The sequence below is a fragment of the Gallus gallus genome, chromosome 3 (genome assembly GCF_016699485.2).
Source record: "Gallus gallus isolate bGalGal1 chromosome 3, bGalGal1.mat.broiler.GRCg7b, whole genome shotgun sequence".
NCBI classification, from domain to species: domain Eukaryota; kingdom Metazoa; phylum Chordata; class Aves; order Galliformes; family Phasianidae; genus Gallus; species Gallus gallus.
In genome coordinates, this window is record NC_052534.1 from 21,457,151 (window position 1) to 21,471,234 (window position 14,084).

General features: G+C 41.5%; 1 protein-coding gene across 3 annotated transcripts in view; it reads right to left on the bottom strand.

Moving 5' to 3' along the window:
* Nucleotides 1-4,306: 4,306 nt before the first annotated feature.
* The window catches only part of TATDN3 (TatD DNase domain containing 3), a 29,921-nt gene continuing 20,143 nt past the window's right edge, over nt 4,307-14,084 (bottom strand). For all 3 annotated transcript variants that reach the window (XM_040697852.2, XM_040697851.2, XM_419425.8), the window contains 9 exons: nt 13,168-13,312; nt 12,488-12,628; nt 12,113-12,180; nt 11,786-11,889; nt 10,566-10,676; nt 10,163-10,268; nt 9,835-9,946; nt 9,149-9,216; nt 4,307-7,833 (listed from right to left, as the gene is read on the bottom strand). In XM_040697852.2, coding sequence (XP_040553786.1) covers nt 7,768-7,833; nt 9,149-9,216; nt 9,835-9,946; nt 10,163-10,268; nt 10,566-10,676; nt 11,786-11,889; nt 12,113-12,180; nt 12,488-12,628; nt 13,168-13,312 — 921 coding nt within the window. In that variant the 3' untranslated portion in view covers nt 4,307-7,767. The remainder of the gene's footprint in view (nt 7,834-9,148; nt 9,217-9,834; nt 9,947-10,162; nt 10,269-10,565; nt 10,677-11,785; nt 11,890-12,112; nt 12,181-12,487; nt 12,629-13,167; nt 13,313-14,084) is intronic.

A 14,084-nucleotide genomic window follows, 5' to 3' on the forward strand; every position in this document is an offset into this window, starting at 1 on the left:
GCCTGCCAGGGGCACCCACACCTCAGAGCATCTCGGAGGGCACTGTGGTCCCCTCTTCAAGTAACAGGGCAGAGCAGCATTAACTCTTTTTCCTACCACAAAGCTTGGTGCCACCGCAGCTGTTTTCTGAGTCAAACGAACTAATTTGATCATTAAGCCATGCAAGAAGGTTCTAACCTTCATTCTTTCCAATTGCAGACTCGTTCACACACAGCATTCAGAACACCCTGCAGTGCAATTACACAACCAACGGAAGGAGAATTGATGGCTCTTAATTACACCATAGCAGCAAGGTGATGTTAGCAGTGGCACTGCTTCCAGGAAGCTTTCCCACAAGTGTGCAGGGGGTCCTAACCAAGAAAAGGGAGGGCCGCTCTCTCTGCTGAGTGGGTACAGTGGGCAAAAGGGGCACAAAGCCCCGTGCAGTCGCTGGGGGAGGAGGGGTCAGTCACTGGCACGGGCTGCCCAGGGAGGTGGTGGAGTCACCCTCACTGGAAGTGTTCAAGAAACGTTTAGCTGTTGTACTGAGGGACATTCAGTGAGGAGAGAGCGGTGGTAGGCAGATGGTTGGACTGGATCATCTTGGAGGTTGATGACCCGCAAAAGAATGCGGGTCTGGAAAGTTTGCCTGACATAACTGCATGATGGATGTGCAAACTTCAGTCCATTTCCCAATAAAACCTCATTTGGTGCCTGGAAAGGAAAATAAAACTCATTTGTTTGGGCTTTTTGTCCTGACCTGGAAATCACGCTGGAATGGGATTTGCTTAGTAATGAACGGCAAGGTTAAATGGTGATAAGGATATCACCATGGTAATATGCTAATGGCAAGTTTGCAGGAGTGGTTTGCGTAACCACTGAGAGCGATAACTATGTATAAATCAACGTGATCATAAAAGCTGAGAAAATAAAAATGTAAAGTAGACTCTATAAAAAGTCAAAAGCGAGCTATGAAAGGCAGGCTTGAGGGTGAGCTGCTTTGGAGCACCCCCCCAAACAGCCCTTTCTGAAGCAGCAAACTGCTTCAGCTTTAGCAACGAAGAACATCAGCAGTGCCTTTGGATTTCTGCCTGACCAGGTCCAGGACCTCCTGCACTAATGCTACCACAACACATCATTAGTGCTAATTTAGTTGGGTTTGTTTAATGGGGCTCCACTTGATCTCAGTCTAATACACCCGCGCAAGGTTTCCAGCACAAGAAACCAAAGCGGCAGGAAAAGCCAACACATCAGGACTCGTATATAAATCCACCCCGGTATGCTCCCCAGAAATCTTTCCTAGCCCTGCTGACAGCAGCACAGCCCTGCCCACCCCGTCCCCATTACAGTCACCTCACTGACTGACAGCTAGTAGCAGCAGGTACAGTGGAGATCTCTGCTACTGAGCAGTACCACACCACGTCCTGGCCAGCCTGCACTGCTGTCTTGCTCCAAGGCTTCACCCCCAGCCTGGGGAAACGTCTGCATTAACACAACTTGTTATGAAGGTCTCACCTGCCAGCATATCATGTGATTCACTCTCTACAAGATCCGCTTGTAAAAAAACAAGGAAACACTACAGTAACCTTCCATAAATCTATGAAAGTCATCTTTTTTGCACTGCTCGCTTCCTCCATAACCTTCAGGCGCAGGGTGAACCGCTCACACCACCACTTTGCTCAGGGGAACTGTGTAATAGCAGTACAGGTAGCAAAGAAAGGCAGCTGCTAAACAAAGGATCTGCTCCTCTGACACAAGATAGCTTCTGTCTCTTCAGCAATTGGCAGCACCCCAGCCCTTGCCACAAGGGAACTGGAGTGGGTGAGCAGAGGTGAGAGTCAGGACTGACTCCCTGCCAAAGTAAGCCTCTGTGTTTGAGCACTGAGTCACTGCTTCCCGCACCAGGAGAGGAGTGGATGCCATTCAAACACTGCCTGCTCGAGATCAGGAGTACTTGAGAGTGGACTGAAAAAGTGATCAAGTTTAGCAATAAAACTTGTCATAAGCCCAGCAGCCTCAAGCTCTTGGATCGAGGTGCTCTGCAAAATCTGCAAAGAAAGAAATGCGTGATTCACTGTTCTCATTCCACAGTATGACAAAATATCACCGCAGCACTGATGATTTCACCAAGCAGCTTTTGATCTGGAGCAGCACTCCAAGCTTCATTGGATGCCAGTGCTCCGCAGATTTAAACTCCCCCTTTTCAGGAAAGCAATGACTGAACAGTAGACAAAACAGTGCAAAAGTGCCTGCAGATGAGGGTAAAGTTCAAACACTGCGGTCAACTTCAAAAGTTAAAGCTCTTAAAGGACATACAGTCATTCGGAGCAAAATGATTTTTTCCATTCATCTATATTACACCCCGTCATGTGAATCATACTCATTTTGCAATCCCAGCAAGATCCTCACAGCCCATGGGAGAGCAGATGAAGTATATTGGAGCAAAGTCATCCCAGGCTCTTTGCTCCCCAGAAGCTTCTGGATCTCCATACCTCTACTGTCAGCTGTCAGGACTGGGAGGCTTTGTCAAGCCGAACTCCCGAGGGCTCCTCTACCCTTTAGAAACATTTTTTTGAGCAAATATAAGAGGAGAAAGCACGGGAGCTTTAGGCTTTAAGCATTAACTTCCACGTGAACTGCAGGCTTTTAGCAATAGGCCCCTCTGTGAATTTCAGCTGCAGTCTGGGAGCACGAGACATACAAACTGAAGTGCATAGTGCTGGTTAATAAGCCAAGGGCAAACCATTCTCACCCCAGCAGGTTTCTTCCTGCACCTGGAAGTTGTTCTGAATTAGCTGATGAATTATTCTGACGAACCCAAGGAAATAATGGAAAGTGCCAGTATGTACAAGCACAGAAAGAGCAGCATAATATTTTAATGTCTTCTACCCTTGACACCAGAACCAGTAAAAGAATAAGGAACACATGTGTGGTCCGGGTTCTATTCTACCTGATCCAACAACTTTAGGACTCTCCCCTCTGATTAAAAACTAGCAGCCTAGAGGCCAAATACTGACATTACCTGATATCCAGCAGGCACTATCTCACAAATCAGTAACCGTGTCTAAACATGGCCCACACTTTGCCTATTTTTTTTACTGAGATATGACTGCTGAAGTACTTTATTATACAAAGTCCAGGATATTATTGTTTTGACTTCTGAAAGATGTTGTCTAAGCAAAGATAGAAATACTGATTCAGAACAAGGTCATATGAGGTAAGTCCATTGTCAAAGGCTTGCTGGAAGCAATCCAGCAAGCTCTAAAAAGCCTTCTTAGCATAGGAAACAGCCAGAGTATTCATTACCTGTGCATTTTAACCATGCAAAATCCAGTTTCTGGACGTGTATCCCACTTGTTAGTTTGGGATACATATGGCACCCCCAGCTATAGAAACAAAGAAAGCGTTTTCTCTCAACAATGGCTTTGACTCAGTCAGGATGCCTTCACATTTTCAAGAAAGACCAAGTGTCTGCCAAAGAATGAACTTTAAGGCAATGATAATTTGCTGTGATTGTTCCTTCCCAGCTGTAGGAATGTTTAAACTGCAACATTAAGTGGGAATATAAGCCTACAGCTTTCAGAGAGGTAACTTAAGAGGAATACAATCCTAATCAAGTGAAACTTAGCACTGACTTACCACACAAGGCTGGTGCATCTGATGCTCCACACGAACTGCAGCCTCCTTCTAGGATTAATCTCTTATAAAAACGTAGCTCAGAACTGTGTGGAAAAGGAAGGTGAAAATTAAGATCACTTTCATACAGTGACTCTACTTTCTCTGAAGCTGGTTCCTTCAGACTTGCTTGGCCCCCAGATCATGTCCTGGGAATCAACACTAATCATCTGAAAATAAAATAATTAAAGTAATCTTTGCACTACCCTGGAGGAGCTGACTTTTTGGACAGCCCTGCTTTAGGTCTCAGCCATACTTTTTCCTCCACAGACCTCCTTCAAACCAGAGGATAAACAACTACATTAGAGCAGTGCAACTCAGCTATTGGTGCTAATACTTTAATGTCATATGCTGACAAGATTTCACTGCAAGCCAATAGTCTTGTGTATAATACTTAGGTAATGTGTATACATTCAGTCTGTATATGAATGCATGCATGTTTATTAAGTGCACAGTATACAATTTGCATATAAAGCTTTCCTACTTGAAATTACAGCTTTCGAGGAGGGAAAATGAATCTTACACACCAGCTGTACCAGCAGCTTTGCTCCAATCAAGTTGCATGCTGTAAGCTTTATAAGTGACACGTAACGGTAAGGAATGATTTTACCCACATATATACATATATACACAATACTGCATTCAGAGAATATTCATAGGGATTTTTTTTAGTTTTATTTTGAAACAAAGAATGGGACAATAACAAAAATTACAGCAAAAGTCTTCACCATCTCCGAGAGAACAAAGACAAGCAGTATATAACACAGGTCTTACAAGAAGATGCATTTCTCTTAAGCACATTTTTGCTTATTCCATTCTACTTTGTGTATTAACAATTTCTCCTCACAGATTTCAGGCAGCACGTTGTGTGTAGGGGGGATAAAACATGGATACAACAGCTTAGCTTGTAGCCTATGAACCGTTTGTAGTCTCTAACGCTTCAGAAGGTGTTAGGTACAAGTACAGCAAGACAAGATTGAGTTCACAGAATGGAAAATGAGAGGGATACATACTCACGGCTTAACTCAATTTCACTTAGTTATACACACAGAAGTTAGTCCAAAGCATTTTCGAAAAGCATTTTTTCCACTAGGAAACATGGGTTGGTAACAGTAATCACACACTCCTGTGATAGTTAGAAAAGATACTTAAAACACAAATTAATGCATGGGATTGGGATGGCTCTCCTCACATGGTTTCTTATTCTGTCCTCTCACAGTTGGCACACACAGTCCCATTTCTGGGCTGATTACTCTTTAAGCAGTTATGATTGTTAGCCTCTGCCAGAAGAGGGCTGAGCCACAATCTCATGGCTCATCAAGTCAGAAATACTATTCCCAAGTCCAGACACATTTGATCGATATTATTTAAAAACAAACAAATAAAAAGCAAAAAAAAAAGCCCCAACTACCCCAAACCTGTTTCTGCCACAAGTTAGAGCCTCTTTTTTTTCCTTTTTAATAAAAAGATGAGAAGACTATTGGTTTATTTGTCTCTCATTTTACTACTCAGCCTTTTATTTCTATACTTAGTCCTTGCCCAGAAATAGCTTTCAAATAAATATATACTCGCAGGTTTCCAACTTTCAAGTTCCTTCTGATCTGCATTAAATCCAGGATGTAATTAAGCCTTCGTTATTAGGAATATTTTCTTTTCAGGGACCCCGCAGGCTTTCTAGCATGCCAAAAGCCTTGTTTGGACAGTTTCAGAGGGCAGCCAAGTAATTTGGCAGAAGATGAAAAACACAAGGAGCCAGTAGGGCTGGAATAGTTTTCAATAATCAACGGAAAACAACTAAACAAACTGGAACCTAGTGGGAAAAGGAATTCTGAAAATAAATTAAGAGCTCAACTTTAGAACGTGAACAGCGTTTAGCAGACATGTAGAAAGTATTCTGGATAGTGCCAAAGACTCTATCGGACATTTGAAAGCACATCCCCAAAACAGAACGTTCTGCTAAACTTTTGCTTTTAAAAGGGAAAGTGCATAGCAATTGCAGTCTGAACACAGTAAAGATTTACCGAACCTGTATTCTGTGGAAGAGTTATATATATCATAGTATCACCACTTCTCTAAAGGCAAAAATCACTCATAGAAAGCAAAAGGAAGGAACTTCCACTTTGCTCACTCCGGCTGAAAACGTGTACATCCCTAAATGGGGCAGCTGGTATCAGTTAGTCATTTCATGTAAGAACTGAGATAAATAAAGTACCTCTACTTCCACTCCTGTCCTCTCGCCTGCCATTTGGACATCTCCTTTCAGCTGTCTCAGAAGACTCCTCTCATAGAGCTTGCCTCTCCAGGAGCCATAAGGTGTGCCTGCTTTCTCTCTAGTGCTGGCTCTGGCAGAGGCATGGACTCATTTTGGAAAGATGAATGTTCAGATATGCCTGGCTTTTTCAGATACATAAACTGCCATTCAGCCTACTCATGTCTCAAGCATTTATCACACAAAACGCTAAATTAAGAGCAAAGCTTAGAGGCTGTTAAGAAAGCTACATATACAGGTTCTTTTTTATATAAAAAAAGAAATCTCTAAATCGATAGAGAAACAAGGCAAAAGAAAAGCATTTAATTATACTTAACGCCTTGAAAGACTATCTTGGGAATTGCAAAGTTCCCCATACCAAGCTGTAACCCACAAAAAACTTCAAGCAGGATTCAACCTGCAGGATGGCACTACAGCTGTAGGAACCCAGAGACTGCACCACTGACGGCACTGAAACTGCAAGCTCACCTGAAAGGCTGCTAAAGCCTCAATGCTGCTAACTCTGGCTGGACTTTTTCAGTAGTAGAAGAGCCTCAGCATTACTGTAGGGATGTCAGTTCTGTAGCTGGCTAGGTAGTACATAAGGTGAAGAACAATATCAGTAGCACTGCAGTGAGAAATAATAATACAAATAATGATAATACAAAAGCAAAGAAGCGTACTTTGTAGCTAAGACTCATTATTTAAACAGCAAGTATTTCATGAAAGAGAAACATCACTAATTTCCTTTCAGTCACCCTTACAGCTTTTAACTGTGAGGAACAAGACATTATTTACCGTTAAGTTATACAGTGAGCACAAAAATTTTACAGGAGACAAATGATACAACATAACTAGAACACATTTTCTGATACTCCACAAATATTCAGGAGGTTTAACAAGCAAAATGGAATTTCTTCAGCAGCACTGGTCAAACTCAAGATGAGGCAAGGATCTTCTTTACTTTGTAAAGGCACCATCTCTTTGTAAACACGTGTTCCTCTCATTTGAACTGAGAAAGCACAAAAAAAATATTCAGGAGGCAACCTGTGCAATCATATTCCATTGCCTGTGAATACTTCACCATAGATAGATATCAATGCTCTTTCTTCTTCTTTTCTTTCTATTTAATAAGAAATGTATTTTCTTCAATACACCTAGTAGGAAACTCTTTGAATCTCCCCAGAGATGCTTGATGAATCTACAAAAAAAATCATTTTCTCTCATCTGCCTTCCAGTACCTATCAAGAAGTTTCAAGGCAAAAGAAACTCAAAACACATAATTGCAGTCATCTCATTTTCAGAATTGTGCTATAGACAGTTTCCCAAAAGGAAATACTGTCTTACATCAGAGACACTACAAAAAAAAAGTATGAATACCTCCAGTCATGCAGCTACCTACTCTGACTTGGTAAACGCACTAGAAAAGACTGAACAAGAAATTAACTAACTTTTGATTTCCTGGGGAGAAGACACTTCTGATCATGACTGTACTTCAGGATTCCATATGCACATGTTGGTGCGCATCCTGAACGTACATTTCTTCCTAGAACGGAGAGCATTTGGGGGTTGGACTCGATGATCCCCAGAAGTCCCCTCCAACCACTACGATTCTGTGATTCAGACAGTTCTTCATTAGCAAAGTGGCAAAACTCATAACCTGTTAAAACAAATATTCCACACAAAGTCCTACTGTTTATATCTTGGGCAAAACGTAGCCAGCATCTTCATAGCTCCCACCACACAACTGTCACCAAAGTCACGAAACACATTTTACTACTCATACACATAAAATCCAGTGATTACACTAATTTTGTTCAGCATTCAACCAAAATTGTGCGTTTCTAAGCCATCTTCTTTTGGGTTTACAAATCTGACTGAATTTTTAATGCAGTACAAGTTTCACGTTCTACCGGATTGTCAACTGGTACCTGTGGGAAGAAGAAAGCAGTAATCAGGAATTAAGCTGTAATACAGCCAAAGCCACTTTCAACCTCAGTACTCTTGGGTAACTACTAAGTTAGACTACAAGAGTATGGTAGATCACAATAGCATATGTCGCTCATTCGCTGGAAGAGACATTTACATGAGGCTCTATTTTCCCTTCTCTCATATAGATATTTATCACATGGAGATTAACTTCCATTTTTCCCCCTCCCATCACGATTAAATATGGGAGAATCTTAATAAAGGTTTAGAATCGGTGTATTATTTCATCTTTATTTACACAGGCAGCTGTTCTACATTTATTAACATAGGCAGCTCTCATCTGTGATAATGCTGGGCTGAGAACTCCATGCTTTTGTTTTATTGGGGTTAATATTAATGAAGTTGTGGAACAGTCAGGGACTGCTATGTACAAGTCATCATGTCCATCTCCATGATGACCCTAACCCAAGCTGATAAACACATAGGCTGTCATACTGTGCAAACACGGCCACACAGGTTTCAGGTAAAAAAAAAAAAAGTCTGCTTGTGTGGCATTGACTTGTAAGTTTCTGAACCTTAAGTGCTCAAGCTGCTTGCAGATGACCAGAAGCTGCTGTATTTGTAAGATGTCCTTATAATACAAAAAGGCATATAGATGACCTTAAAATATCTGACTTCAGAAAACTGTTGTCCTTAACTGAATCCAAAGGGTCAAGAAAATAACAGCACTGAAACATGTTTCAGGTGTTGGTCCTAGTTCTACTTGTGACTGTGTTAAGTTGTAAAAGCTGCTGAACCATGGTCTTGGAACCTCGTAAACAACAGGAAGCACAGTGCTCACTCTCCCATAACTCAATAGGGTGCTCAGCAGAAGAACAACCCGGCCCTTCATGAAAACACAGAATAAGAACTGCAATGTGACTTCAGTTCATCAGATGCTGACTTCACTGAAAGGTATGGCAGGTATTTAAAATAAAACGCGTCTTCTATAGCATGACCTCCTAAAGCAACATGCAAAAAAGGCTTCACAGTTTACAAAACTACTTACAAATATGGAAAAACAAATCCTAGACTCCAGAAATAATACTAGCCATATAAAATTCAGGAAAATCTGAGAGCAGAGATTTCTCACAGAAACTAAGGAGAGAAATGTATCTGATAGCAGCATCCCACATGGCTCCATCCTTACAAAGCAGCACAGAAACAGTCACATAGTAAGTTTTTGTCAATCACTCTTTTCTGTTAACATTATTATTTCAGTAGAAGCCAGTCATTCAAATGTAGTAATATAATCAGTGTAAAAGAGTCACCACTTACAGCTTTAACGTCCATATTCACAATCCCTGAATTCACGTTGTGTCTTCGCAGATCTGATTTTATTAAGGCTGGGGAAGAAAAAAAGAGAAAGTTGATTTCCAGCTTTGTAATGACATGCATTCCGAGGGCAATGCTACACAGTGCAAGCACTAAGAAGCTGCTTTCAGCACCGACTCAAAATACATGCATTGACTCTTGTAATTTGAAGTGGCGACAATTGGAACTTGTTCTTCACCAATCACATGCAAAAGAATGACAATAAAAGCTTTTAAACCATGAGTACCTAAAGCAAAGCTTGGTGGGTGTGGCACTTCTAGCATAATTCCAAATACTGGCACGTCCAAATCACTGCTACAGTTCAGGAATAAAAATCATCATTTCTTACATTAAAAAAACTGCAAACAGTCTGCATTTACCATTTTGCTTATGTTCACTAACCTACTTTGAAGGCAGACACCTGCCACAAATGGTTGTCCACCTACTAGCAACATCATCCTTAAAACAAAGCACGTGGACACAGCTATGTATGCAAAACTTAAACAAAACATACGCTGCACTTATTAGTCATTTTGGTCCTCAGCCCAGACAGGAACTCATAGAATATATGTGTATTAGCATAAGCGTTTGAAACATCTCAACATTCTTCCATTTAAAATAAACCACTACTTACATTTCTGCTTAATTACCTGTTAAGATAATGCCCACAAACAGCCAAGCACAAAGAAAGAGGTTTCCTGCACGAGGACTGTAGTCTGTTGTAAGCTTTCCTTGAACGAGCGTGAAGACAATTCCAAATATCTACAAACCAAACAAGTCACTTCATCAGTACCACACCGAAAAGAGTCATCAGATTCAGATCACATTGTACTGAACCAAATAATAACTTAAAAATATGTAATTTAAAAAGACTACAGCAACACAACGGAGACCAGCAGCCCAATCTAAGGAAGACTTGAACTCTAGCAGAGTGGCCGTCCTGAACTTTATATCACTTGAATAAATAAGTGAAATAACCTGTGCTGATGCATTGAGGAGACCCGACGAAGTGCCTTCAGACTCTGGGTATGTAATTTCCACTGCAAATTCAAACCCGAGTGGGAGATAGCCGGTCATGAAGAACCTGTTGAAGAAGAAAACAAGAGGATGATGGGTATGGCTTTCATCTGTTACTATGGCTATGAAAATCAGGCATCAAAACCCGGTACTCTGAATTATCTGCTATTCTGAGCTGCTTGTTTTCAAGATCTAATATGATTCAACACTTGCTTTGCCTGCCAAATAAACCATATCTATAAGCTACAGACATAGGTTGAGAGCATAGTGACAGAGCACACAGTAGAAACATTGATTTAAAACAGTCAAATACTGTTCCTGAGCAGAACAGCAATCAGCCTTCTAACCTCCTTTCATCACTCACCCAAGCACTCCTCCAGTCACAAACACCACTATAAGGTATCCGAGGTCCAGCGTGAAGGTAAATACCACCATCCCAATGAAAGAGAGAATGTAAACAATCAAAGTAGTTTGCCTGCAACGCAACAACAATAAAAACATTAACATTTTAAACACAAGGTTATTTACTCTCTTGCTAACAACTGACCCTCTACAATAATGAAATTCATTTCCTGTAACTCTGACTTAACCATATCATGCATTTCAGCGAGAAGATATTCCTTCCCCAACTCCTTATTGCCTTAGTTACATGGCTGCTTCATTCAAGGCCAAGAGAACTACTCAGACTCTCAAACAACAAATAATTGCACAGGAAACCATTACCTCAAGACTATTTTAGTTCTCCGCTGTGCTGCACCTCTTGGCCATTCTGCAACACAGTCCATTATATAAAGATCAAAACAGGAGCAGCCAAATCAATATTAGTGATAAAAATCAGACTAAGAAGCAAGCCAGAAAAATAAATAAAACATTTTAAATCTGGAATGAGGGATGTAATCCAAAACATTAAAGCATGTACCAGTCATTTACAAGCCAAAAGGCATGGAGAAACCAACTACAGCACTAGCATCCTACAGGTTTCTATGGTGCTCACACCTGAGAATCACCAAGGGAGAACTCCTCTGCTGCCAGCAGCGCTCTGGAGCACTGCCCGCTCCTGGGGGCCACCACACCACAGGTGATGGACTCAAGAGCTCTTACACCAAAACAGAGTTCTGCTGCATGGTCATCCCCTGAATGAAAGCCAATGCTGTGCTTCTTAACAGGTCCAGTAGTACAAGAACTGGGAATCCCTCAACTGGATGCCTCACAAAACAAGGGAGACTAAGTTTTGAGCCTTTATGCTTTCCCTGGAGAAGGAACCTACTGGGTTCCTTCTGGCCACTACACGTAGGACACACAAGACTTTTCCTGATGGCATTACAATCCCTGCACAGACAGGAGTAGATGGAAAACCCCTTCACGTCTTCGCATTCTCCACAGCGCATCCTATCTCATTTCATTTGGTCAAGAATGAGTAACAGAGTGTCAGACTTCTGCTGTAGCCTCTGAAACTCAAAGCTGCTAGAAGATCAGGGATGTGCTGCATTTTATCATCAGCTCACCTCCACACCTGCAGTATTTTTCTAACACAATGGCACCAGACTCCTACCCTTAGCCCCATACATGCCTACCCACACTTACTTGTACGTTTTAGTGTAATCCAGCCACAAACCACAAATAATCGAACCCACCATTCCTGCCACCACCAGTGTCAAGCCAATTCTCCCAGCGTTCACTTCTTCTCCCTTTCAACAAATATTTATATGGTGCTCATTAATAACTTGTTTCCACTCAGAGTCAAGTTCAGACCTCTTGGCAGTCATAAAGCAAACAAACATTCCTATGACTCCCACAGCTGTATGATGCAAGAAACTGTATGGGCGGGTACAAAGAAAACCAAATCTAAGTAATAAACACCATTACCTCTGCAAATATAAGATTAAAAGACAAAAACAAAACAATACTTACCTCATAATGAGTTACTATCATCTGGTTTAATAATGTGGAAACGGAATAAAATGTTCCAGTCATAATTCCTGCAACAGCAAAAGAAGAGCTTCAGTCACCCCACATCTAGCCACACAGATCTGCTACCACAGAGTTAATCTTTTGCTATCCAAGCCTCAGACCAGAGGAATAACCTCTTATCTACCATGCGACATCTCTTCTCCAGACCTATAAATGGTATTTTGAATACTGCAGGGTTTTCCAGTATAGGCTGCTGAATACATAGTAGTTTGACATTCCCTCCCTCAACCAAAAAACACAACAATTAAACCTCACCGTGCTTTTGCCACACATTGGAACTGCTCTGCCAGACAACAGCCAGACAGAACCACTTACCATAGCTGATCAGCAGAAGTACAAATGGGACATTTTTGACTAAATTAATAATTGACTGCTTGTAGGAGTAATCCTCAGGAGGCATAGCTTGCAGGAGTGCTTGAGAGTGACTGGGAGGGTATTTGGGCTTCTCTTCAAACACTAGGGGAAAAAAAAAGATTTTCATCTGTCTTTACCAGAGTCGTACCCATTTCTTTCTTGAAAGATGAAGTGTTCTAGTTCAATACATTTAACAAGATTGATTTGTCTTGTTTAATACTTCCATAAATATACATTCTAGGTTTTCCTCATGCAAGAAACGAGTCACAGCCAGAATAGATGTGTTAATTAACTTGTTCACATCTCACTGCTGGCAGCATATGGTTAGAGACTGACTTTATCTGCAACGTCTCTAGACCTTCACATCTAAATTGTAAGAATAACAGAAAGAATTTCCATTACATCATAGTACCCTCATGGGTTCTAGAAAAAACCTGCGTGTCCTGAGAGGGGTTGCTGCAGGTGAAGCATGACACACAGTAACATTTGTCTCCTAAGGCTGACACCACAGATAGTGAGCACAAGTAACCTGAGAGGAGGTAAACTCGACTCCTGTGGGCTAAGTCAGCTGCCTGAAGTACAACAGCATAAACTCTCCCTATGGCCACAGTAATTTCACACTCTAAGAACAGAACACTTACCGACTCCCGTTAAGAAGAACAAAAGCGTGGATACTATTGCTGTTCCATAGAACATTATGCTTATATTATGTGCCATTAGATCAATATCATCAGGGGTATTTGGAACCAGGACAGGTGGCAACAAAAAGCCAATGGCAGTGCCAAGCTGTAAAAGCAAGAAACCAAAAATCATTTTCCTGACATTTTGGGTATATATATATAAAGCATCTGAAAACATCAAGGAACAACAGCCTTAAATTACTCCGCAACTTGTCTCTGCCACTCATACAAAACTAGGCTGCATTCATAAGTGCAAGAACAAACTCTCTGACTCAAAAAAACCTGCACCTATTTCAGGTTAAAATAAATAAAATGTGAATTTGCTGTTCTAACAGTCAGTGACAACTCAGAGAGCACTCACACCAGAGGTGTGCCAGTAGGCTCTCAAAGCAGCCTTTGTGCATTCGCCTTGTAAGTCTTTCCCTGCTTTCCCCCCCCGCCACAGGCCATCAGATTTAAGCAGTATTCAGTGTTCAACTGAAGAACTCATTTCTTTTTATCCTCACCCTTCAGTATACAAAGCTCATAAACATAGAGTACACTATTATGCTTTTTCTTAATGTATAGGGCTTTTATTCGCCATCAGAGCAGCCCTACGTGGTACCCACAATCGTCCTGTGCCACCATTCTCTCACCTTCTTCATACAGAGTACTGCAGTGCAGAGATTATGGCCAGAAGGCTCAAGATAGAACCTGGTATACTCAATCTGAGGAACTACTTTTGAAAACCCGGTGCTCACAACAACCCTTCACAGATGAAGGGCCGCACTCTCAGAGATGTATGTTTCAGCTGCAGGTAAGCAGCACCTCGACAGATAACGTGTGTGATCTGGGACAATCCCTGCACTGCTGTTCCTCTCCTTCATCAGCATCAAGAG